The sequence below is a fragment of the Neoarius graeffei genome, chromosome 14 (genome assembly GCF_027579695.1).
Source record: "Neoarius graeffei isolate fNeoGra1 chromosome 14, fNeoGra1.pri, whole genome shotgun sequence".
NCBI classification, from domain to species: domain Eukaryota; kingdom Metazoa; phylum Chordata; class Actinopteri; order Siluriformes; family Ariidae; genus Neoarius; species Neoarius graeffei.
The window spans coordinates 9,624,265-9,651,478 of record NC_083582.1 but is presented as its reverse complement, the minus strand read 5'-3'; the positions used below and the strand labels follow the sequence as shown (position 1 = coordinate 9,651,478).

Here is a 27,214-nt window from a genome sequence, read left to right as displayed (position 1 = left end):
GGAGGTGTTTTTAAACCGCGATCCACTTCAAAAATCATTTATTTCTAAAGTTTATAACGAACTTCTTTCTTTTGATTGCTCACCAGTTACTAAAGTTAAGACTGCCTGGGAAGATGAACTGGATCTAAACTTGGAGGATGACTGGTGGGACACTGCTCTTAAGAAAATTCACACAAGCTCATCCTGTGCTCGTCTCACACTTATACAGTTTAAAGTACTGTTTAGAGTCCATTTTTCCAAAGCTCGATTGTCTCAAATCTATCCCAGTATTGCTGACAAATGCGACAAATGTCATGCCTCATCCTGCAATTTAACCCATATGTTCTACTCTTGTCCGCTACTCTCTTGCTTCTGGTTGAATTATTTTGATACCATGTCTAAAATACTATCAGTGACCATAAAAGTCTCCCCCCATGTTGCTATATTCGGGCTCCCAGAGGACCATAACCGGTTTACCTCTCATCAATTGGATATTTTAGCTTTTACTTCCTTACTGGCAAGACGCCACCTTCTACTCCACTGGAAGTCGACTAAAGCTCCCTCGAGTCGTCAGTGGCTCAGTGACGTCATGTCTTTTCTAAAGTTGGAAAAGATCAGATATTCAGTGAACGGTAACTCTGCTAAATTTTATAACAAGTGGCTTCCCTTTCTTACATTCTTCCACTCTCTCCAGTCTCTGCCCCCTAACTGACGGACCCTCTCGTTCCCTTTTTTTTTTTTTTCCCCCTTTTGGTTTTATTTGTACTGTGTAGCTTTAATATTTTAATTATTTCATAATAGAATCTCGTTATCAATTTTTATTTTTTTTTTTTTTTTTTTTGAATTGTGTAATGTTCTTGTTTGTATGAAAAAAAAAATCCTAATAAAAATATTAAAAAAAAAAAAAAAAAAAAAACTATACTCAGCAAAAATAAAAACTTGACACTCATTATTTTTGCGTCGCGTCGGACTCAAGATCAATGCAGAAAAGACCAAAATGATGAGAATTAACCCTCATAACCAAGAAAAGATAGCTGTTGCAGGGCATGATATTGAGAATGTGGAACAGTTCAACTACCTAGGAGCAATAGTATGCAAGGAAGGAGGAGGAATGAAAGAGCTAAAGAATAGAGTATCGAAGGCGAGAGGTTCATTTGTAAGATTAAAAAAAAGATCTGGAAGTCAAGCCACATATCAAGAAGAACAAAGTTTAAACTTTTCAAGACAATGATCGTACCAGTCCTTCTATATGGATGTGAGACATGGAAAATGAATAAAGGGTCATAGACAAGATCATAGACACGTTCCAGAACAAATGTCTCCGGCAAATACTAAGGATCCGTTGGGAAGATCACGTGAGCACAGATGAGCTACTACAAAGAACAACCATGAAGCCTATGAGCATAGAGGTGAAACGGTGCAAATGGATGATGACTGGCCACTTTCTAAGACAAGATCGCGGAAATAACAACACCACAGCACTAACATAGGCACCAGAAGGGAGACGAAAACGAGGGCGCCCTAAAACAACATGGAGGCGCACCGTAGAGGAGGAGATGAAAACAGCAGGATGGAGGTCATGGGATCATGTTCGTAGGAGCGCTGGCAACAAGAAAGAGTGGAGGAACTCTGTGGAGGCCTTATGTGCCACAGGGCGCGCAGGAGATAGGTAACAGGTAACTCGTTATTTTTCAAATAGTGTTTAGAAACTTTTCTTGAAAGAGTTCTTGTTGCGATTATGGTTAAATGCATTGTCAAGGGCATTACGTCACACATTCATTCTACTGGTCGGGCCTACGTAGCACGTGCGAGAGCACTGCACGCTAAAATCACGTTTCCACGTGACGCGACCTATTGATACACGTGCAATTGATCTCACGGTAGCAGAGTCGAGTGTCATCTCAGAAAAACAAGGTTTTATGGTTAATTATTCGTTAATTTGCAATGCCACGACTGTCAAACGTTCAGCGTGAACGTGCCATTGGCATGCTGAATACGGGAACATCCGTCACTGACGTTGCGAGGGTTATGGGATGCAGTCGACAGACCATCCATAATCTCCAGACACGTCTCCATCAAACTGGCACCACAGGAACCACTGGAACCCTCCACAGAACTTGCAGGAGCTTGGTGCCATGTTGGTACAAATATGGTGGCGCATTCTCCAAGCTGTGTTCAGACGCATCATCCAATCCATGAGGAGACGTTGTATCGCAGTCGTGAACGCCCATGGAGGACACACCCGATATTGACATGATTTCATTAAGTTGTGACTCTCAGTTTTTGATCATGGACATTGTCGTCGCATTTCCAGTGGAACCGATTCCATGACAAACATGATCTGTATGCTATAGCATCTTTAATGACAAGATAACTGAATACAGTCGTTATTTCAAACCTATTTTCCAAAATGTTCAAATTATTGACTTTGAAACGAGTGTAAAGTTTTTATTTTTGTTGAGTTTATTTCGTTCACGACAGAAGCCCACAGTTATTTTTAAAAAATGCTCTCGTCAGTCTGTCTGTCTGTCTAATGCACCTGACGATAGCAAAATTCAAGCCCTCACCACGCACATGTTGACTGACGCAAAGAGGAAATTCTACTGCGCGTGATTTTTGTGACAGCAGACATTGACTTCCGGGCAAGACTTGGAGTTCCGACAGCTAAATAAATCAAGGTAAGATTTTCAGTCAGCTGTCCTGACGATAGAAATTTTTGACGATAGAAACATTGAGAATATATTTGTGCGTTCATATTTAAATTTTTCTGGAGGAAAACTATCGTAAGTTGAGATAAATCAGAGCCACTTGCGACCCTTTCAGCCGACAGGCCGTTTCAATGTGTTATTTCCCCGCAAAAGTGACACAGTCGTGTCTATCGTCACTGTTCTGAGAATTATTGTTGATATTTCAATTTTGAAAATAAATTCTCTTTTTTATTTCAATATTTTATTTTATTTGGTTCTAGTGATGAGTAGGGCTGTAATGATATGCGTATCGAAATCGAAATCGCGATACGCAGAGCCACGATCCGTATCGCGATACAAGAAGGCAGAATCATGGTACACCCTTTCAAACTTCTCCTCAGCCCAAAAACAGAGGCGCTTCCAAACTTCAATTTATGAATACTTTACTTTTTATTTAAATTACATTTTAAACTTACTTAAATTACTTTTATTTTTTATATCTATTAGTAAGTCGTTTTTTCGCCAACCTGCGACAATCTTCTGCGAGTCACGCAACGTCCACACTCGCCACTGGCAGAGCATTCATTTCTTTTAAGCGGTCGCCATTCTGGTTGCGACGCGGGGAGCGAATCTGTAAACAAGCAGCTCATTGGCTGGCTAGGTGTGCCACAAGCCAATCACAATCACTTGACCGGAAAGGCATGCAGTGTTGCCAGATTGGGCGGGTTTAGGTGCTTTTTGGCTGGTTTTGAACATATTTTGGGGTGGAAAACGTTAGCAATATCTGGCAACACTGAAGGCATGTCTGCTTGGGCGGAAGCCTTCTGCGGTAGTTGCATTTTGACACGCGAGCAATGTTTCACCATAAAAATTCCGTAATTTCCATCTGTTTTCCGCGATCACAGAAAATCATTGGCCCTATGAGAGTGAGACAGTGAGAGAGCCACCCCCCCAAAAAAAAAAAAATCTTAACGGATTTACACGATTTGGAAAAATGACTTTTTCAGAACCGAAAAAAACAGAGCTTCCGGCTCAACAGTATTATTTTGAGAAATAAAACAATCTTTGGATATACATTTGCTCATTTTTGCATACATATTACTCATTCTCTGCAGTGGTCTGAATTATTTGTTATTAAATAGTTAATGTAAGTAAGTAAAAGTCAAATTTACTACTTTTAAAAAACATTTTTAAAAAAATCGTGGGCGTATCGAATCGTGGGTCAAAAATCGCGATACGAATCGAATCGTGAGTTGGGTGTATCGTTACAGCCCTAGTGATGAGGTATTTAATATTATTACTAAATTTGTCAGATTAATAATGCAAGAAACGGTTTTGTTGCTATTGTCATCTAGCGCGTCTGTCAGAATATGATGGTAGACGTTAGTTTGTCTGTCAGGTTTTGTTAATAGAAACACATCAGTTTCTATCGTCATTTAGCATGTCTGTCATGTCAGGCTTTTATTAATTAGTTACCACGACTACTGTCCGAAAATTTACTGTGAATGTCCAAGACCCCAAATGCTACTAGAAAAACTTAATAGAATGATCAAAATAATCAATTCAGCAATTTAAGGAGATGGGACTTAACTGGCCTCTTATGGTAGAATCTGCCTCTTGCATTTTTTAACATGTTGGAAGTATATTGCATTATACAGTACACTGCAGTATTTTGTAGTATGCCTTTTTCATGTGCAAACTATTGCATTTACTGCAGTAATACTGTATAAAAAAGCATTTGATACTGCAGTACCACGCAGGTTTTTTCATAAGAGGGATGACCAATTTTCGACTTCACATCATCTGCAAACATTCTAGGCTACCATTGACAGAAGTTACCGACTGCCCTTAAAGGAACAGTCCACCGTACTTCCATAATGAAATATGCTCTTATCTGAATTGAGACGAGCTGCTCCGTACCTCTCCGAGCTTTGCGCGACCTCCCAGTCAGTCAGACGCAGTCAGACGCGCTGTCACTCCTGTTAGCAATGTAGCTAGGCTCAGCATGGCCAACGGTATTTTTTGGGGCTGTAGTTAGATGCGACCAAACTCTTCCACGTTTTTCCTGTTTACATAGGTTTATGTGACCAGTGACATGAAACAAGTTCAGTTACACAAATTGAAACGTGGCGATTTTCTATGCTATGGAAAGTCCGCACTATAATGACAGGCGTACTAACACCTTCTGCGCGCTTCGACAGCGCATTGATACCTTCACTCGGAGTTCTCATCTCATTATCTCTAGCCGCTTTATCCTGTTCTACAGGGTCGCAGGCAAGCTGGAGCCTATCCCAGCTGACTACGGGTGAAAGGCGGGGTACACCCTGGACAAGTCGCCAGGTCATCACAGGGCTGACACATAGACACAGACAACCATTCACACTCACATTCACACCTACGGTCAATTTAGAGTCACCAGTTAACCTAACCTGCATGTCTTTGGACTGTGGGGGAAACCGGAGCACCCGGAGGAAACCCACGCGGACACGGGGAGAACATGCAAACTCTGCACAGAAAGGCCCTCGCCGGCCACGGGGCTCGAACCCAGGACCTTCTTGCTGTGAGGCAACAGCGCTAACCACTACACCACCGTGCCGCCCACTTGGAGTTATACCATTTTTTTTTTTAGACAGGGCAGACAGACCAGGGCATTCGCCCGCCTGGCCGTGCCCGACGAGGAGCACTCTTGGGAGGCAGACGGCAGCCCCTCCTGGAAGTGTGGTTTTACCATGGGCCTCATGCGGAAAAATGACAAAGTCCCAATTTTACCATGGGGCTCAAGTTGTACCATTTTTTTTTTTTTTTTAGACAGGGCGGACGGACCAGGGCATTCGCCCGCCTGGCCGTGCCCGAAGAGGAGTGAAGGTATCAATGCGCTGTCGAAGCGCGCAGAAGGTGTTAGTACGCCTGTCATTATAGTGCGGACTTTCCATAGCATAGAAAATCGCCACGTTTCAATTTGTGTAACTGAACTTGTTTCATATCACTGGTCATATAAACCTATGTAAACAGGAAAAACGTGGAAGAGTTTGGTCGCATCTAACTACAGCCCCAAAAAATACCATTGGCCATGCTGAACCTAGCTACATTGCTAACAGGAGTAACAGCGCGTCTGACTGACTGGGAGGTCGCGCAAAGCTCAGAGAGGTACGGAGCAGCTCGTCTCAATTCAGAGAAGAACATATTTCATTATGGAAGTACGGTGGACTGTTCCTTTAAGATATACAACATGCTACGTTTTGTTGAGCGCATCAATAAAGTGGTACTTTTCATAGTGATTCAATGAGAGCGCGAGAGGAATTGTAATCAGGTTTCGTTGGTTACCGCATCGAATATGCAACCTCGAGTGACGGCTTCCAAGTTAAATGAAGAACTAGCCTGTACTGTTGGTGTTGTAAATGCACAAAATAATGGCTAGGAAGCTCGAGTACACGTGAAACACAACCGTTTCTGTTACAAATATAAAAACGACGTCTCTAACCAACGTTTCAATCCCCGACTTGCTCGAGCCACCTGGCTGCACCGCTGCACTCAAGTCAGAGACTGCGAAGGAGGAAGGGGAGGGGCTGAAGAGGGCAGAGCCACACGCTCTGGAAGAGGGGCGGGGGGATTGGGCAAAGCGTTCCATTCTGGCTTTGAGTTTTCTCACAGATCAGCGGTATCAACTTCAGCGAGAACTCGACTGAAATGCGAGTTCGGACAATATGCGTACTTTTTAATGTGGAAACGTACAGTCGTACAATGAGGTAAAAATTCGTAGCGGCTACGCAAGATGCGTACAGGTTGGCAGGTATGTCTCTCACTACGTTCAGACTGCAACCTGAAACGACCCATATCCGATTTGTTGTGAAATCCGATTTTTTTGTTAGGCCGTTCACATTACCAATTATGAGACTTGTATGCGATCTCCAATATGAACGGAAAACGACCCAAAAGTGTCCCGCATGCGCAAATTGACATGTAATAAGCACATCTACGTAATACATAAACAAAACAAACAAAGCGCACTCTTCAAGTTTGCAAGTAAAGCATGGAGATGAGGCGAGACCTGGCGATGTGGTTTTTGTGGCGGCGGCGGAACTCACACAATAATCTGATTAATGTGGGCAGCAGACTAATGAGACCGAAGGTGTCAAATTACTGGAAATTTCCAGAACAATCTTATAATCTTGTAATACAGGATGGTTTAACATCCAGGTGCCTACCAAATCCACCATTAGCTTGATCAATTCTATAAAAGTCTATTTAAATTCTGAAAACTGTACAAATGTTGTTTTCCACCAAAGAGGCGGGATTAGCCAACGCAGAATAGTGACGTTTGTCTCTTGTTGATGACGTGTAGGTCGCATGAATGCGACCTGTCCGGTCAGACTGCAGTCGCATGTGAAAATAACGGATATGCATCGGAATTAGGACCACATATCCAAGCGGCCTGGGTCGCATGTGAAAAAAATCGGATCTGTGTCGTTCAGATTGTCAATAACAAATCGGATACAGGTCGCATATGGGCAAAAAAATCGGATATGGGTCGTTTCAGGGTGCAGTCTGAATGTAGTCTCTGTGTCACACACACAGTCCTTACCTGAAAACACGAAGAGCCTTCCAATAGCGGTTAGTGATTCTATCTATCTATTAGGGCTGTAACGATATGCGTATCGAAATCGAAATACGCAGAGCCACGATCCGTATCACGATACAAGAAGGCAGAATCGCGGTACACCCTTTCAAACTTCTCCTCAGCCCAAAAACAGAGGCACTTCCAAACTTCATGAATACTTTATGAATACTTTTTATTTAAATTACATTTTAAACTTACTTAAATTACTTTTATATCTATTAGTAAGTCGTTTTTTCGCCAACCTGCGACAATCTTCTGCGAGTCACGCAACGTCCACACTCGCCACTGGCAGAGCATTCGTTTCTTTTAAGCGGTCGCCATTCTGGTTGCGACGCGGGGAGCGAATCTGTAAACAAGCAGCTCATTGGCTGGCTAGGTGTGCCACAAGCCAATCACAATCACTTGACCGGAAAGGCATGCAGTGTTGCCAGATTGGGCAGGTTTAGGTCCTTTTTGGCTGGTTTTGAACATATTTTGGGGTGGAAAACGTTAGCAATATCTGGCAACACTGAAGGCATGTCTGCTTGGGCGGAAGCCTTCTGCGGCAGTTACATTTTGACACGCGAGCAACGTTTCACCATAAAAATTCCGTAATTTCCATCTGTTTTCCGCGATCACAGAAAATCATTGGCCCTATGAGAGTGAGACAGTGAGAGAGCCACCCCCCCAAAAAAAAAATCTTAACGGATTTACACGATTTGGAAAAATGACTTTTTCAGAACCGAAAGAAACAGAGCTTCCGGCTCAACAGTATTATTTTGAGAAATAAAACAATCTTTGGATATACATTTGTTCATTTTTGCATACATATTACTCATTCTCTGCAGTGGTCTGAATTATTTGTTATTAAATAGTTAATGCAAGTAAGTAAATGTTAATAAGTCAAATTTACTACTTTAAAAAAAACATTTTTAAAAAAATCGTGGGCGTATCGAATCGTGGGTCAAAAATCGCGATACGAATCGAATCGCGAGTTGGGTGTATCGTTACAGCCCTACTATCTATCTATCTATCTATCTATCTATCTATCTATCTATCTATCTATCTATCTATCTATCTATCAATCATTAAACTGGGGGGGAACCCACTTCAAATCAAGGAGAGAGAGAGAGAGAGAGAGAGAGAGAGAGAGAGAGAGAGAGAGAGAGAGAGAGAGAAGCAATCTGTCGACGTGTCCCATCCCAGATCATTAATACTTCATGAAGAGAGCCTGATTCTCAGGATTCTTACACGCAGATTGTATTACAATACACCGAGGGGAAAAAAAAAAAAAAAACAACCAGACCCGATAATACAAATAAATCCACCTGGAGTTTTGTTCACTGAAAGCAGAGCTTGCTAGCTCGTTAGATATTGCTTGCTTTGGAGTTAGCGAGCTTTCAAAGCCTTTCTTTAGTCACGAACTCAAAATGACACACACACAGATCAAACAGAATCGACTGGATAAGTACTTAAATTATTTTTATAGCATCATCATCGCTGATGGTTTGACTTTCATTCACAAACCAGTGATTAAAATACACATTTATGATGCAGGTTCCTTAAAAAGTGCCGCAGGTCGATGTATTGTGCCCTGTGGAGCTACAATAACCCCCCCCCAGGTCCTCGACTCGCACGCTGTATTGCCCGCTCTCTCATGCCTGTAAAGGAAAGCGAACTGGAAAAACACTGCGCGCTAATGTTTACACTTGGGTACGGAAGCAGCTGAAGGAGTTTCTCCTCATTATAATATTATAATGAGCGAGGTCGTGACGAACATGGCGGAACCGGCGGCCTCCGACACAGAAGCGAGCGCTCGAGGGATTTCAATTCCAACCTGTGTAATAAGTAAAAGATACCGATTAGCGTTGTTTCGTAAGCGGTCACTCACCTGTCCAGCAAAGTGTGCATCAGATTAGGGTTGGGCGGTATTACGGTAAGAAGGTATCCCGAGGTATCCAAAAGTACCAACGGTATCGGTCTCATTACCGTCATTTTAAAAAAATATATATCATCTAAATAAATATGGAGTACATGAGGTCATAATATAAAATAATAAATTGAAGATCATCCCGAATAACTGTGTGATCGTATTTTCACTAATTCTATCAATTTCCTAAAGTTGTTCTCATCGTGTGCAGGGTTGTTTATGTCGTTACCATGGCAACCCTGCGTGACATTTTGGAGTCTGACAGAAAGCTTCGCAAGAGACTGAGACCGGGGGTGTCATGGCTCAGATGGCTACGGCACCGTACCATAAATCCGGGTTATTTCCCGATCCCGTCTCTCTCTCCCGTCTCTCATTTCCTGTCTCTCTATACTGTCCTATCTTAAAAAAAAAAAAAAAAAAAAAGAGAGACTGAGACCGCGGTTGAAAGATGGCAAGTCAAGATAACGAGTTAGTGGCAAAAAAAAAAAAAAATACAACATCGGCAGTGTGGCAGTATTTTGGTTTCAAACCAAACGAAAAATCTAATATGTCCCCTAAGGCACACCATAGCCTGGGGTACTCCACTTCCACGAGATCTCTCCAATGAGTTGTGTTTTGAGTAGGTTACATCAGTAACAACAAGGTAAAATAATATAACGTATGACATTTGGGATGTGGGTAATAAACGTTTGAAATGTCATCTACTGAAGAAACGGAAGAAAACATCGTAGCGTAAACTGTTCGGTTTCTGGTGGGAATTAGCAATGCGCTTGCTATCTTTGTTGGGTGTGTTAAACCGTATGGATTTAAGTGGAATAATTGTAAGGAGTTATGTGATCAAGACAACGTTTTAAGCAAGGTAAGGCCATTTGATTATTAATTTCCCCGCCATGGCATGACGTGGGCCCATATGATTTTGCCTTGTGCAGCTATCGCGCATTTGAATTAGGTTCGCCTCATTTGCGCTGAAGAATATGGTTTATCGCGCAGTCTAAACGGACTTGGGTGTTGGTTGATTCTTTTTCTTTTCTTTTTTTATTTCCCATGCTTGAAAGGGTATGATCCTGCTCATCGTGTACTTTTTTTTGATGGAGTAGGTGAAATAGTGCTGCAAATGGCGTTTCAACGCAGACATGTGTAAACGCCAGTTGAATGCTATTTTCAAGATGAAGGAAGAGTTGCGTGATGCTTTGAAATCTCTCTTAATCCATTCATCAATGCACAAAATTCGCTTTGCTGCTTAATCCATACCACAATGCACACAATTCGCTATGCTGCTTTTAAATAGTACATTTGAGGCATAGGCGCACGTTACACAGTAGGCCGAAACAAAATATTTTTTTCTCGGTAATACCGTATACCCCGGGAAAACACACACAGTTTAAAGGTATCAAAATTTGGATACCGCCCAACCCTACATCAGATGCCACGTTTATTTGTCTTTGGATGTCAGATACATCCTTAAACTCGTCGTTTGTCGTCTCGATTTAGGAGTCTCCGTTCCATCTGGGCGATCCACCGCGTTTGCTGTGGCTCTGCGGTCACGACCTCTGACAAGATGATGCATACCAGCTATGGGCATGGGCATCAGCTCAGACAATTCAGAAAGGGGAGTGGATTACACAATTCCTATACTAGCACGTCGACGTGCGTCACTTTATAAAAAGAGCGTTTACAGTTGATTTATTGGGCTGTCGTGGCTCAGGTTTACGGATCAGAAGGTTGTGGGTTCAAGCCCCAGAAGAAAAATAACTTACTCTGATGTAAAAGTGTAGTTATTGGTCTACGGAGCGCAGCTTACCATGCTGTTAAGGTTGGAGTCAAAGCTCGCACAGAGTTGCGTGGCCCGTCCAATCGGCTCCAGAACCTCCTCGTCCCACATGTAGGTTCCTCCAGAGCTGTCTGAAGGCGAGAGCTCCAGGGAGGAGCCATGCGGTAAATCCCTCTCCGCAGACAGTGTTCGAGTCCCACAGTAATGTGAAGCACCAGCCACCTCCCTGCTACCTACACAGAACAAACACCACACCCAAAGGTTACTACTGACACGGTCTTCATTTTTTATTAGATTTCAGAATTACAAGCCTCAACGCCAGGCATTGCCCGAATGTTTGATTCGCCTGACCAAGACACTCCGGCAGAAATATTTTAGCAAGTTAGGCCCGTTTGGGCACACCTCCGAGCACAAAAATGATTTGACTGAGTATGTTACAAAAAACAAGACGTATTAACTAGGGCTTTGACTTCGAACTTCGATATTCGAATCCAATTCGAATGTTGTGAAAAAAAGTGATGTTCGAACGAATATTAGGCAGCTCTAAATATTCGAACCTGTATATGGTATCATTAGGCATAATTCTTTTATTTTTGTGAATGTGGTTGTAAACGTTTTCAGTTCAGGTCGCAGGTTTTTTTTTTTTTTTAACGTCTGTGGAATTTATGTGAATCGCGAAGGTCATTGTCTTTTGTCTTATCTGGGCACCTGTAGACGTTAGCGTCAAGCTGGCACGCATTGAACAATGGAGTCAGATGCTAGCACGTTGGAGATTTGCACTCCGGAGAATTTTAAAAAAGTGATGCGTGGTGCTATTTTGGATTCGAAAAAAAAGATGGAGAATGCGATTAAAAAAAAGGTTACCTGTAAAATATGTGGAAACAAATTGGCCTATCAATCAACAACTTCAAACTTGAGGGCCCACTTGAAGACATTGCACGCGGGAGCGCTAGAAGGTGAGAGGGGGCTGCGAGAGGGGGCTGTGATACGCCGGCAGGTGAAGATAGACACTCTAATTCCTAATATTAACTCTAATATTTTTCATTTCCTCATCAGAAGTCAGTCATTTTTGCGAGATTGGACAGAGTCTGACTTTATTAAGTACAACATAGGCCTACAATAAATGAAGTGTAATGTAACTGCTGATGTGATTAAATGCAATATAAAATGTGACTTTTTCTTCTGAAAATATCGGTGTTTGGTTTTTTTCTGCAGATATTTGGTTGGTTTTTGTACACCTGATGTTATAATATAAGAAATGAAATTACTAACGTAGACTATGCGACACTGCGCAGTAATGCTTTCATGTGCTGTTATTTTTGTCAACTTTGGATAGTTGCTAAAAAAAAAAAATTTTAAAAATTATTAGCTTACTTGCGCAAGTAGCCTATAGGCCTAAATTAATTTAGCCTACACATGGTGGAATTTACATACCATGAAGTTCATAAGTTAACGAAGTGAGCACGTAAAACTAATCTGTGATCTTATAACATATCGTGTCCGTGTTTGTTTGAATTGTGAATCAGCAGGAAGCAGTGACATGACAGCTGACACCGGTCTCATTCACAACAAACATTCTCAAAAGCCAACACGAATGGGCTCGGAACGGCAGTGTTATAAACTCACAGATTAGGTGTAGGCCTAGCAGTACCTGCTCATTTTGTAAACGTTCCCCTTTGATTGTCAGTGAGGCTACAGTTTAGAGGCTTTCATCAGTACAAGCAACCAGGAAACCGAAGGAACAGCGTTTCACACAAAAAAGGCAACGGACAAACGACGAAGTTTGTGGATTATGTAACGTTAAAAGTGTCAGCCGGTATAATGCCAATTACTACGACACTGCACGTTTCATTAGTAGTGGTTGTAAAAACACGCCTGAATATTTCATATTTCCTGCACGTAATCTTATTGACATTGACTGAACACTGCCCCCTGGTGGACTGAATATCATATTTCATTTTGATGCCGAGGTGTTAGTAAGGCTTTTAAGAATAATATAAAAGTTCGAATACTATTCGAATGTCTAGATTAATTTCCAAACGAACTTCAAATATGATTTTTGGGCCAAGGTCAAAGCCCTAGTATTAACCAGCATCTTCGCCTTTTTTTCTTCCTGATTTGTAACGGTGATTCTGATTGGCTCGCTTCAGGCGCACGCGCGCATTTGTGCTTTGCATCACTACGAGTGGTCGCTGGTGCCCGCTACGTTTTCCCGGGTTGACTTCAGGACACACACACACAATATATATCCGGGTCCGTCTCAGAAACTGGTCTCTCATTTGGGACATTATGGTCAAAAAAATAAATTTTCTAATTTTATTATTTTTTTTGCATTTCCCTAACACTCACTCAATGTTCCTTTTGTCATGTTTAATAAGAATAAAGATAGCATCTTGCTTTATCGGGCCTCCACTGTGGAAATTTTTTTTTATTACAATTCAAAATGTTCCTGTAAAATTGATTTCCATATAAAATAACATCATGATGAAGAATTAAAGCCCCTCCTTCACAGATGAGTGAAAATACTGAATAAATTTCCTCTTTTTGATTGCTTGGGTTAAAAATGCCAAGTTATGATGGCTGAATTGATTATTCACTTAAATATGAATAATATGATACAGTTTGGGTATCTGATATGGCAAAATAGGACACGATGGAAAAATCAAGAACGCACCGGAAAGATGAGAATAACGGCGGCGGTAAAAGAACAGCGACTGTACCGGCTGAAGGTCGCGCGGGTCTCTGCTGCGGCGCGCGAGCAACGGGACATCACTACCGCACCGGACGCAGCGCGAGGCGGGGGCGGGGCAAAATGACTGGCCGTAGATTCTATCAAAAGTTCGATCTAAATCGACCATGGTTGCAAAATATTGGCCAAAAATACGCAAACACTACAAAATATGAAAGTAAGATGAAAAAGAAACATTCTATTGCCTTATACTGCAAAACTAAAAATAAACCCCTCAAAACTCACCTTTTCAGTGATGACGTCCGAACAGATCACCCGCGTAACAGAAAGACCGCAAATGGAAGCACGATCAACTTCTAACTGCTGGAGTGGAAAATTCCATTCTACACATGCAAATTGTTACTGCGTGTCCTTCCCCACACACAAAAAACACGCTACGGTAAAAAATAGACCACAACTCATTTTACAGCTCAGAAATTCATACAAGACCAGCTACCATCGTAACATATTCTGTAAGAAACATATTCTATACCTAACTTTCAGCTTTCGTTTTAAAAAACAAAATCGCAGATTTATAACTACATTTTTATACGGCGTAGTGATTTTAAGTTCCTACTTTTGGTGAGGTCGTGACCTCGACCCTGAGACTTTCCGTTTCGATCAAAACACACGATCGTATGGTTTTGGGTTTGCGGAAAATGGAGTTACGACAGTGAACAAATATTTTGCATGATGTTTAATTACGGTTATGATTATTCTGTGAGCGCACCAATCCTTAGGTGTATAAAGTTACAACTTCAAATACAATCAGTGATAACTGTAGACTTTTCAGTGAACTACAACCTTTTGAAGGGAACGCGATGTAGTCGACCATTTATCATGTCCCAGATCAAGCCGCCATTTTTCCACAAATTTGCAGAATTTTTGCCAAATTCTGAATATTCACATCAAAGATTTAGTTTTATCTATTATTTCTTTCATCATTTTATTTCAAATTAAAACCAACAACACCATTCAAAACCGTATAGTTTATTGACTCTGTACAGTATATTTAGTGGGAAAGACATTCTTTTGTGTCTCAAATAGTAAACACACCCTCTACAGTAAATATATATCATTTACATAGTGAATTATCCTACAGATAAATTTCTCTTACCCCATTTATCATGGACATTGGCCCGTCAGGCGTGTGAAGAGGAGGACGACAGGTTGTTTAATTTCCTCCTAACTGTAATGGCAGACTGAATGATAAGACAGTACTGCAGTACAGACTCCTAGTTTTATCATGTTTTTAATTTTATAATTCAAACAAAGCGTGTTTTGTGTCCTAAACTCTATACACTGTGTGCACAATTATTAGACAAGTGAGTACTCTGACCCTACCATTATTTCTATGCATGTTTTCCAACTGCAAGCTAGATACACTTGAATGCTAATTGGATTTAAGCATTCTCAGGTGGTATTTATTTGTGTAATGAGGGAGGGTGTGACCTAAAGTCATTAATACCCTATATTAAGGTGTGCATAATTATTAGGCAGCTTCTTTATCTCAGGCAAAATGGGCCAAAAAAGAGATTTAACAGACACTGAAAAGACAAAAATTGTAAAATGCCTATCAGAGGGATGCAGCACTCTTGAAATAGCTAAGCTATAGAAATGTGAGCACAAAACAATCAAACGTTTTGTTGCAAATAGTCAACAGGGTCGCAGAAAATGTGTGGAGAAGAAAAGACACAAATTAACCGCAAAAGACTTGAGAAGGATTAAACATGAAGCTACCAGGAACCCATTATCCTCCAGTGCCACAATATTCTAGAACTGCAACTGACCTGGAGTGTCCAGAAGGACAAGGTGTTCGGTGCTCAGAGACATGGCCAAGGTAAGGAAGGCTGAAACACGACCACCACTAAACAAGACTCACAAGTTGAAATGTCAAGATTGGGCCAAGAAATATCTGAAGACAGATTTTCCAAAGGTTTTATGGACGGATGAAATGAGAGTGACTCTGGATAGACCAGATGGATGGGCCCATAGCTGGATAACTAATGGACACAGGGCACTTTGACTGAGACCCCGTCCACACGTAGCCGGGTATCTGCTAAATCGAAGATATTTTTCTACGTTTTGGCCTGTCATCCACATGAAAACTCATCAAAAACGAATATTTAAAAAAACTCCGGGCAAAGTGAAGATTTTTGAAAACTCCGTGTATGCCTTTTCGTGTAGACAGAGATAACCGGAGGTTTGCGTTTTAGAACGTCACAATCTGCGCCAAAAAAATGACAACAAATCTGCCCTGACGTCAAACGTGCAACCTTTGTTTACTGCAGAAGCCAGATTAAGCATGGACTTAAGCTAGCCGCACACCACGGCGATCCACGCGGTACCGAACCGACCCATTTCAGAGCCGACTCCCGACAGGGCACGCACATATCCCCCGACTGTTGACGAGTGCAGTCGCGATTGAAGCGACACGTGACAACTTAATAGCTTTGTGATTGGCTATTGGATATAGTTACTGTTAAATCCAACACTTGAAGATGCTACAGGCTGAATTACAAATGACACAACATGGAATATGTAGCGCACTATCTAGGCTGCATGAGCTATTATTCCCAACCTTAAATAGTGCACTTATATAGGGGAGTTAAAGCGATTTGGAATTCAGCCACACAACTTGAGCAGAGTGGCTTTCCAGCCCACTGTGTCTATGGATAAAGCTTCAGTCTATGGAATTACAGTATATACCTGCATTAGGTGCTACCAACACGTATTCCTCGCGCTAGAAATTGTGTTTCATGATGTCACGTATTATATGCGAAAGATATGATTGGCTATTGCTAGCGACTCTCGCCGATCAGTCTGGCTCCCGATTAGTTTTTCGAATCGGCTGTGAGATGAGTCGGTACCATCGAAAACTAGTCTTTACGCCTGACTCGCGACTTCAGTTGGCTCGGTACGCTGAAAATCGGCGTAGTGTGCGGCTAGCTAAAGAGTAATGGATCGGAGTAGTGCCTTGAAAGCGTTAATTATTGTGCAGGTGCTATTTACTTGTTTAATTTTAGAAGCCCAACTACTGCTCCAAGAGCACAGGCGATGTGATTAGGGGGTAGGATTTGGGGAAATAGCCATCTACAGGTTTGGAATGCTTATGAATGTGATTGAAAACGCAGATGTTCGGTTATGTGTGGAAGGGATTTTTTTTCGAAGACGAGGTGGTGTGGATAAAACATTTTTATAAACGAGGGGGGGAAAATGTTCGGTTTTAAAAATACCCGGCTACGTGTGTACATGGCATCAGACACCAGCAAGGTGGTGGAGGGGTAATGGCATGGGCTGCTATTATTAAAGATGAGCTAGTTTGACCATTTCAGGTTGAAGATGGACTTAACATCAACTCCCAAACCTACTGCCAGTTTCTAAAAGATACATTCTTCAAGCAGTGGTATGGGAAGAAGTCTGCATCATTCAAGAAGGCCATGATTGTTATGCAGAACAATGCACCATCACATGCACCCAAGTACTCCACTGCTTGGCGAGCCCGCAAAGGCCTTAAAGATGACAAAGTAATGACATGGCCCCCTTCCTCACCTGACTTAAACCCTATTGAGTACTTGTGGCCCCTTCTTAAGCATGAGATTTACAGCGAGGGAAGACATCACACCACTCTGAATAGCATTTGGGAGGCCGTGGTTGCTCCTGCACAAAAAGTTGATCGTCGACAAATCAAAAAACTAACAGACTGGATGGAAGGCTCATGGCAGTTATTGAAAAGAAGGGTGGCTATATTGGTCACTGAATATTTTTGAAACGCTAGAAGTGTTTATTTGTTAATTCTGAGTTATTTGTTACACTGAAAATTAAAATAAACAAGTGAGATGGGAAACTAAGCTTTTCATTTAGTTGCATAATAATTCTGCACACTAAATGTTGCCTAATAATTGTGCACACTTGTATATTCCCCTGAGAAGGCCTAAACTCCCCTTTCCTTTGTTAATCATTCTGGTTTTAGGTTTATTAACAATTTGGATTGACTGAGAGCACTGTATTTGTTCAACGATAAAATTAATCATCAGGAATACAACTTGCCTAATAATTGTGCACACAGTGTATAAAAAGGCGTACACTACCGTTCAAAAGTTTGGGGTCACCCAGACAATTTTGTTTTCCATGAAAAGTCACACTTTTATTTACCACCGCAAGTTGTAAAATGAATAGAAAATATAGTCGAGACATTTTTCTGGCCATTTTGAGCATTTAATCGACCCCACAAATGTGATGCTCCAGAAACTCAATCTGCTCAAAGGAAGGTCAGTTTTATAGCTTCTCTAAAGAGCTCAACTGTTTTCACCTGTGCTAACATGATTGTACAAGGGTTTTCTAATCATCCATTAGCCTTCTGAGGCAATGAGCAAACACATTGTACCATTAGAACACTGGAGTGAGAGTTGCTGGAAATGGGCCTCTATACACCTATGGAGATATTGCACCAAAAACCAGACATTTGCAGCTAGAATAGTCATTTACCACATTAGCAATGTATAGAGTGGATTTCTGATTAGTTTAAAGTGATCTTCATTGAAAATAACAGTGCTTTTCTTTCAAAAATAAGGACATTTCAAAGTGACCCCAAACTTTTGAACGGTAGTGTATTACGTACTAGTGCTGTACGCAAGTCTTACACACGTACTGTACAAGATATTTAGGTTTCATGTTTTCAGGGCTCGTCTTGTTCTTCTGTTGCGGAAATAAACGTTTTGTAAAAAAACATGTCCTTTTGTCTAAATAAGTCAATTATCTCATCTCATTATCTGTAACCGCTTTATCCTGTCCTACAGGGTCGCAGGTAAGCTGGAGCCTATCCCAGCTGACTACGGGCGAAAGGCGGGGTACACCCTGGACAAGTCGCCAGGTCATCACAGGGCTGACACATAGACACAGACAACCATTCACACTCACATTCACACCTACGCTCAATTTAGAGTCACCAGTTAACCTAACCTGCATGTCTTTGGACTGTGGGGGAAACCGGAGCACCCGGAGGAAACCCACGCGGACACGGGGAGAACATGCAAACTCCGCACAGAAAGGCCCTCGCCGGCCACGGGGCTCGAACCCGGACCTTCTTGCTGTGAGGCGACAGCGCTAACCACTACACCACCGTGCCGCCCAATAAGTCAATTATACACCTAGAAAAGTGTCGGCTTGAAGCGTGTACTTGCCGAAATACTGCAAAATTTTAAGGCAAAAATCTTTTGAGGCGATAGAAGTTAACGTTGAGGCTGGAATTGCTACGACTGTTAATCACAGCATGTAAAATCAAACGAATCAGGATCATTCATGCACTATTACACAAAAAGCGACAGTCAAACACTGACTCCTTTTCCTACGATAAAGAAAACCGTGCACGTTTTTGTAACGTTCTATAGACGACCCGATACTGCACAGCTGTTGGATTTGGTAACGTGCACAGATGAAAAAGTGTACCGACACTTACCGGTGAGGCCCATCTCAGCCCAGTCCACTGTCTCGGACACAAAGCTCTGCAGACTTGTCACTGATGATCCCTCCTGACACAGACCAAGAGGGCTCTCCTCCATTCGGTCATTTCTTCCCTCGTGAACAGACATGAGCAGGATTCCGCTGCCATTACCCAAGTCATCAAAGTCATCCATGTATTCTTCGCTCACATCATTGCGTTCCAGAGAGGATGTGGACGACAAAGACATGTCCTCCAAGAGCTCCAGAGATGGACCTCGACGGTCATTTGCCTCCCTGGTAGGAAAGGGTTCCTCTGGAGTCGTTCCAGCACTGTGCGTGTTGCTGGATGGTTCAGAAATGGGTGTAGCTTTTTCTCGAGAATCTCTATCCCTCTCAGTAAATTCCACCTTCCCTTGGACCTTAATTGGCATGATTGGGCGGGGTTGCTTGATGAGCGACGGCCGCATTAGCTTATAGCTGAGGAGTGACGATGGCTTGCCATCAGTGCAATTAGGCAGAAGCGATTTCTTCAAGGTTGAGGGTGGTATGGACGAGATGGTACATGGTGCAACTGTAGGCTTTACTACGCAATCCAACACCGTGGAGGCCTGAGTGACAGGAGACCTGGCTACCGGAGACTGTGCCAGGGGCCTGGGCAGCTCTTTTGCTAGCTCTGCTGCCCGGTTAAACGAGAAAGAACGTGTCAGAGGAGGATCAGTGACAGCTGTAGGCCTCTTTAAATACGAGAAGCTTTGAGATCGCACGACGTTCTCTACAGAGAGGGACTTGAGGCTGTCACTGGAGTGAGAAAGGCTGCTCTGAAGACTTCCATGAGGAGATGATGAGCCCTGGCTAGCAGCAACTACATTCGCACCAAATTTGCGGCATGGTGGCTGCGTGGGTGAGGGCTGTTTGGGGGCAGGATTGCGTGGGTTTGTTTTTATGGGCTGAGTAATGCTCCTCGGAATGGTACTTGGTATAGTGGAGATGGAACGTTGGGTTTTACCCACCGGGGCAGCTGAGGGCTTCCTAATTTGCTTAACAGTCACTGCAGAACGTGGCTGTTGCTGAGAACGGAGAGATCCTCGAGCCTCTTCTCCAGAATCGGGAACCTTCTCTCCGCAATCCTCCCTCCCCTTCCTCCCTTTCATAGGAAAGTGGCCAGAGAGCCTAACTGTGCCGTTCTGCTTTCCTACAGGTGCTCCTTTAGCCCATCCAGAGGAAACACTATGGGTCGAGCCATTGGTTACAGGTCCAGCAGCAGGTGGAGCACGAAAGCCAAATTTCGGTAGTCTGGAAACCATAGTGGGCTGCTTGAGGGCGGTGTCCTCCATTGACTGCCTCCCCCACCATGGGTGTGAACACAGGGTCCAAGCTGGGGGTAGAAACAAAAAGGAGAGTGTTAAATGCATCAGGCAGCACTCCCAGAGAATTAACAGGAAGACATTTTGGTATAAGGGACAAGAACCCAACATTTTTAATGCAACTTTCAAGAAATTGTGTCATGTGATCAGAAGTTAGCACATGAATAACCTAAACCAGGGCTTTTCACAGTATGGGGCGCGCCTCCCCTAGGGGGCGCCAGAGTTCTTCAGGGGGCGCGCAACGTGAGGAAAAGTAAACCAGAATAAGTTACTATTGCGGACATTTAGCGAACTTCAGCTAGCCTTTGCCAGAGACAAAATGGATCGATTTTTAGTACGTAAAGCTACAGTGAGTGAGGAGACAGAGTCTGGGCCAAGCAAAAAAAAGAAGGAAGTATGACCGCGATTATTTCAAGTTTGAATTTTATGGACTGGATCTGAAGATGCTCCACTGCCACAGTGTGTTGTCTGCCAAGAGGTGCTAGCTAACGATGCTATGAGATGTTTAAAATGTGTAAAACAAGATGTTTAAAAAAAAAAAAAAAGCACAGATGTTGAAAATGTGTAAAAAAAAAAAAAAAATGTTTTAAAAACCACAGATGTTTAAAATGTGTAAAAAAAGAGGTTTTAAAGGAACAGTCCACCGTACTTCCATAATGAAATATGCTCTTATCTGAATTGAGACGAGCTGCTCCGTACCTCTCCGAGCTTTGCACGACCTCCCAGTCAGTCAGACACGCTGTCACTCCTGTTAGCAATGTAGCTAGGCTCAGCATGGCCAACGGTATTTTTTGGGGCTGTAGTTAGATGCGACCAAACTCTTCCGCGTTTTTCCTGTTTACATAGGTTTATATGACCAGTGATATGAAACAAGTTCAGTTACACAAATTGAAACGTGGCGATTTTCTATGCTATGGAAAGCTCGCACTATAATGATAGGCGTACTAACACCTTCTGCGCGCTTCGACAGCGCATTGATACCTTCACTCCTCTTCGGGCACGGCCAGGCGGGCGAATGCCCTGGTCCGTCCGCCCTGTCTAAAAAAAAAAATGGTACAACTCGAGCCCCATGATAAAACTGGGACTGTGTCATTTTTTCAGCCTAAGGCCCATGGTAAAACCACACTTCCAGGAGGGGCTGCCGTCTGCCTCCCAAGCCGGCCGAGAGCGCTCCTCGTCGGGCACGGCCAGGCGGGCGAATGCCCTGGTCCGTCCGCCCTGTCTAAAAAAAAAATATTAGTACAACTCCAAGTGAAGGTATCAATGCGCTGTCGAAGCGCGCAGAAGGTGTTAGTACGCCTGTCATTATAGTGCGGACTTTCCATAGCATAGAAAATCGCTACGTTTCAATTTGTGTAACTGAACTTGTTTTATATCACTGGTCATATAAACCTATGTAAACAGGAAAAACGCGGAAGAGTTTGGTCGCATCTAACTACAGCCCCAAAAAATACCGTTGGCCATGCTGAGCCTAGCTACATTGCTAACAGGAGTGACAGCGCGTCTGACTGACTGGGAGGTCGCGCAAAGCTCAGAGAGGTACGGAGCAGCTCGTCTCAATTCAGAGAACATATTTCATTATGGACGTACGGTGGACTGTTCCTTTAAAAAAGCACAGATGTTTAAAATGTGTACAAAAGAGGTTTTAAGAAGCACAGATGTTTAAAATGTGTAAAAAAAGATGTTTTAAAAAGCACAGATGTTTAAAATGTGTAAAAAAAAGATGTTTTAAAAAGCACAGATGTTTAAAATGTGTAAAAAAAAAAAAGATGTTTTAAAAACCACAGATGTTTAAAATGTGTAAACAAAAGATGTTTTAAAAAGCACAGATGTTTACAATGTGTAAAAAGAGGTTTTTTAAAAGCACAGAAAAGCCAGTAAGTTAAAAAGCCAGTAACTTAAAATGTGTACAAAAAAAAGATGTTTTAAAAAGCACAGATGTTTAAAATGTGTAAAAAAGATGTTTTAAAAAGTGTAAAAAAAAAAAAAAGGTTTTAAAAAAGCACAGATGTTTAAAATGTGTACAAAAGATGTTTTAAAAAGCACAGATGTTTAAAATGTGTAAAAAAGATGTTTTAAAAAGCAGATGTTTAAAATGTGTACAAAAGATGTTTTAAAAAGCACAGATGTTTAAAATGTGTACAAAAGATGTTTTAAAAAGCACAGATGTTTAAAATGTGTAGAAAAATGTTTTAAAAAGCACAGATGTTTAAAATGTGTACAAAAGATGTTTTAAAAAGCACAGATGTTTAAAATGTGTACAAAAGATGTTTTAAAAAGCACAGATGTTTAAAATGTGTAAAACAAGATGTTTTTAAAAAAGCACATGTTTAAAATGTGTAAAAATGTGCTTTCAAAAAGCACAGATGTTTAAAATGTGTAAAAAAGATGTTTTAAAAAGCACAGATGTTTAAAATGTGTAAAAAAGAGGTTTTAAAAAAGCACAGATGTTTAAAATGTGTACAAAAGATGTTTAAAATGTGTACAAAAGATGTTTTAAAAAGCACAGATGTTTAAAATGTGTACAAAAGATGTTTTAAAAAGCACAGATGTTTAAAATGTGTAAAAGAAAAAAAAAATGTGTACAACAACCATTTTTTTATACGAATGTTACATTAAGTATAGCAATAACAAAAATTGTGTGTGTGTATGTATGTGGGGGGGCGCTGTTGTTTATTTGCTCTCTGGGGGGGCTGACTCTCCCACACTTTGAAAACCCCTGACCTAAACCATAATGCCAGGTCCCCAAATTTAAACTATCCATCATGGGCTCTGGGACATTTCAGGTCGCAGCCCCTAAGCTGTGGAATTCAGGTGTCTTGGGGATTGTACATCTCTCCCCAAATTCAAAAATCATCTCTACTCTTGGTGCGTTCATATGCTATGGGAATTATGGTAAATACCAAACGCCGACATGGAAAGCACAAATGAACGCCCCCTCTTGTGGTGTTTTCCACTGGGCAACTCGTAGAAAATTTTGATACACGAGTTGCCGAGATGAGATGAACTTTAACCTTTTCAACATGGCGGCGAGCGGGACAAGACACTTGAATGTTAAGCATTGTACGCTACTAAAGTTTTTTTTTTACTGGTACTAGTGGGTAGTTTTTTGTGTCTATGCAATGTTGCGTCATTAACAAGTGTAATATAATACGTTAGAAATCCGTTTCCTTTAAAAATGTGTTGTTATGGTTTGTTTTTACCTATCCAGAGCAGACGCTATTGCTAACGATAGCTAACTAACTATTGCTAACTTGAATCTGGTCCACCATCTTTAATTTGTCAACAACAACACAAGCATGTGAACACAACACACTGGTAAATACCACTTCCCAACTGGAAAATATCATCTTCCCATAGCACATGAACGCAGCATCTTATCTCCTCTCTCTCTCTCTGCTCTCCCCCCTCCTGATCACTTACTGTTCTCTCTCTTTCACTCTGTAAAGTATCCTCTGGTTGGCGAAAGGTGCAATATAAATTAAACTTCTTGGTGTCGTATTGACCTTTTATTTGTACGGCACTTTTAACAATAGTTAAAACCTTGAGCAGAAATCCCAGGTTCGACGATAAGGTCACCGGTACTAAGGCAGCCGTAGCTCTCAGACTTGCGCAAGGGCTAACTGTCAGAAGACTGGAATGGATGTTCTAAAGCAGGGTTCCCGCTGGCGCTCGTCACTGACGAATGTAATCCATCAATAACGAAGAGAAAATTACTAGCAGTCGTCACAGTGACTAATGCTTGTCATATTTACCGGTATCATAAGTCATCTTTTACAGAAATCCCTCCACTTCCTGAAATCTAATCTCAGACCCCGTCCACACGTAGCCGGGTATCTGCTAAATCGAAGATATTTTTCTACGTTTTGGCCTGTCATCCACATGAAAACACATCAAAAACGAATATTTAAAAAAACTCCGGGCAAAGTGAAGATTTTTGAAAACTCCGTGTATGCCTTTTCGTGTAGACAGAGATAACCGGAGTTTTGCGTTTTAGAACGTCACAATCTGCGCCAAAAAAATGACAACAAATCTGCCCTGACGTCAAACGTGCGACCTTTGTTTACTGCAGAAGCCAGATTAAGCATGGACTTAAGCTAGCCGCACACCACGGCGATCCACGCGGTACCGAACCGACCCATTTCAGAGCCGACTCCCGACTGTTGACGAGTGCAGTCGCGATTGAAGCGACACGTGACAACTTAATAGCTTTGTGATTGGCTATTGGATATAGTTACTGTTAAATCCAACACTTGAAGATGCTACAGGCTGAATTACAAATGACACAACATGGAATATGTAGCGCACTATCTAGGCTGCATGAGCTATTATTCCCAACCTTAAATAGTGCACTTATATAGGGGAGTTAAAGCGATTTGGAATTCAGCCACACAACTTGAGCAGAGTGGCTTTCCAGCCCACTGTGTCTATGGATAAAGCTTCAGTCTATGGAATTACAGTATATACCTGCATTAGGTGCTACCAACACGTATTTCTCGCGCTAGAAATTGTGTTTAATGATGTCACGTGTTATATGCGAAAGATATGATTGGCTATTGCTAGCGACTCTCGCCGATCAGTCTGGCTCCCGATTAGTTTTTCGAATCGGCTGTGAGATGAGTCGGGACCATCGAAAACTAGTCTTTACGCCTGACTCGCGACTTCAGTTGGCTCGGTACGCTGAAAATCGGCGTAGTGTGCGGCTAGCTAAAGAGTAATGGATCGGAGTAGTGCCTTGAAAGCGTTAATTATTGTGCAGGTGCTATTTACATGTTTAATTTTAGAAGCCCAACTACTGCTCCAAGAGCACAGGCGATGTGATTAAGGGGTAGGATTTGGGGAAATAATGCCATCTACAGGTTTGGAATGCTTATGAATGTGATTGAAAACGCAGATGTTCGGTTATGTGTGGAAGGGATTTTTTTCGAAGACGAGGTGGTGTGGATAAAACATTTTTATAAACGGGGGGGGGATGTTCGGTTTTAAAAATACCCGGCTACGTGTGTACATGGCATCAGTGAAGAGACCGTGGGAAGCCCGAGTGTAAACAACGAGCACGTGCTTGTGACCAATAAAAATCGACTGCATGTAATGACCAAATGAGCGCCAAGCTTTTGACCAATCGCAGCGTGTCTTAATCGGCCTGGCGTGGTGGTGTAATCATCTCAGTGTGAACCAAACAATGGCACAGTCTAAGCTGGCGATTTTTTTTTTTGAGCGAGCTTCTTCAAGCACTGAAGATGATTTAAGGGCCGAAACATCCGTGGGGAAAGACACTTGGAGCCCCTACCATCCCCAAGCACATTGGACAGTGTCAGTAATACAGGAGTCGGTGTAATTTTAAAAAAAAAAAAAAAAAGGGCTGTCAGCCAGCAAGCGGCAAAAGGGCTCTATGTTTCGGCGGTGGGGGTGGGTGGGGTTGAGTCCCCGCAGCGGACGCATGATGTAAAACGCCATGTCATTCTGTGTTCGGTTCATAAATCAATAGCAAATTCAGATTCCTTCACTGTTGGTCGTTCCAAGATTCTTCCTGACTCTGTTCAACTGGAAATTAAGTTTTATGCTGAGGCCATCCTTAAAAAAAAAAAAAAAAAAAAAAAAAAAAAAAAATCTGTTTCCTGTCCACCGGGTGAGCAAAAAAAAAAAATTTCAGTAGGGAGGGAGGGATTTTTTTTTTTTGTAATTCATTCTTTATTTGCTACAGACACAGTTTTTAATTCTGTCCAGCCAACCTGCATTAGTTCCGTAAACGCATTTTTTTGTTCGGTTCCGTTCTCATTTTGAATAGATCTATTAGGTTCTCCTACAGATCTGTCAGGGTCATTAACGAAGTAGGTGGTAATGAATTTCGCATAACAAAACTCAAAAGCTGTTTGTAACGTCTCGGATGGATCAAGATCGAACGAATTTTCCAGTAACGGTTTGTGACGGTCCGACACACGGACTTTTTGTAGTTCTAAATCGAGCGTTAGGCCTAGTTCGGATGAAATTACACTATTAAAATGATCACTGAATGATTTGTTTTTCTGAATCTTTACTATTTTGTTGTTCGCTAGAATACCATTTTGCGATTTCACACTTAAGCAAATGTTTGAAAACTCCGGATCTCCTTCCTTCATGGTGGCTGCCGTTTTTTTGTGCCGCACGGCGCATGCGCAGAGCTGATTCGATTCTATATTCTGTGCGGAATGCGTAAATGTCAAGTTCGATTTTAGATTTACGAACCTGAAAAAAAATGTCGAAAAACCGGCGTTAAAAAAAAAAAATTTCAACCGCACAAACGGCACTCACCCGGCCGGTGGACTGGAAACAGAACATTTTTTAATAATGGCCTGAAGTAAAGGCTAAAGGGAGTCCTCATACCGCTTTTGAATAATTCCCTGCTAAAATAACCTTCGGTAAACTCAAACTAAAGAGGTTTATTTGAGCTTGATGGTGCACAGGGCTCGACATTAACTTGGGCAGCAAGTCGGGGTTAATTTCTATTCCCCCCCACCCATATTATCACTTGCCCCCCCATTTTGAGAGTACTTTTTTTTTTTTTAGGAAAACCATAGAATAGCTGTGAATTGCAACATAAAATGAAGATCACACATTGAGTTGAAGTTCGGTTATTGGTTACTTTTTTACTTGTAACAGACTAAATTTTATCCAAAATAGTTTTTCCTGCCTTGGTCAATTTTATTTCCATTTCACGTGCATGCAGCTGTTGTAAA

At 41.9% G+C, this 27,214-nt stretch overlaps 1 protein-coding gene across 2 annotated transcripts in view; it reads right to left on the bottom strand.

Moving 5' to 3' along the window:
* Window positions 1-27,214, bottom strand: part of ccser2b (coiled-coil serine-rich protein 2b) — a 212,585-nt gene that overhangs the window by 146,219 nt on the left and 39,152 nt on the right. For both annotated transcript variants that reach the window (XM_060939251.1, XM_060939252.1), the window contains exons 2-3: window positions 19,151-20,509; window positions 10,995-11,197 (exon numbers count right to left, since the gene is read on the bottom strand). In XM_060939251.1, coding sequence (XP_060795234.1) covers window positions 10,995-11,197; window positions 19,151-20,468 — 1,521 coding nt within the window. In that variant the 5' untranslated portion in view covers window positions 20,469-20,509. The remainder of the gene's footprint in view (window positions 1-10,994; window positions 11,198-19,150; window positions 20,510-27,214) is intronic.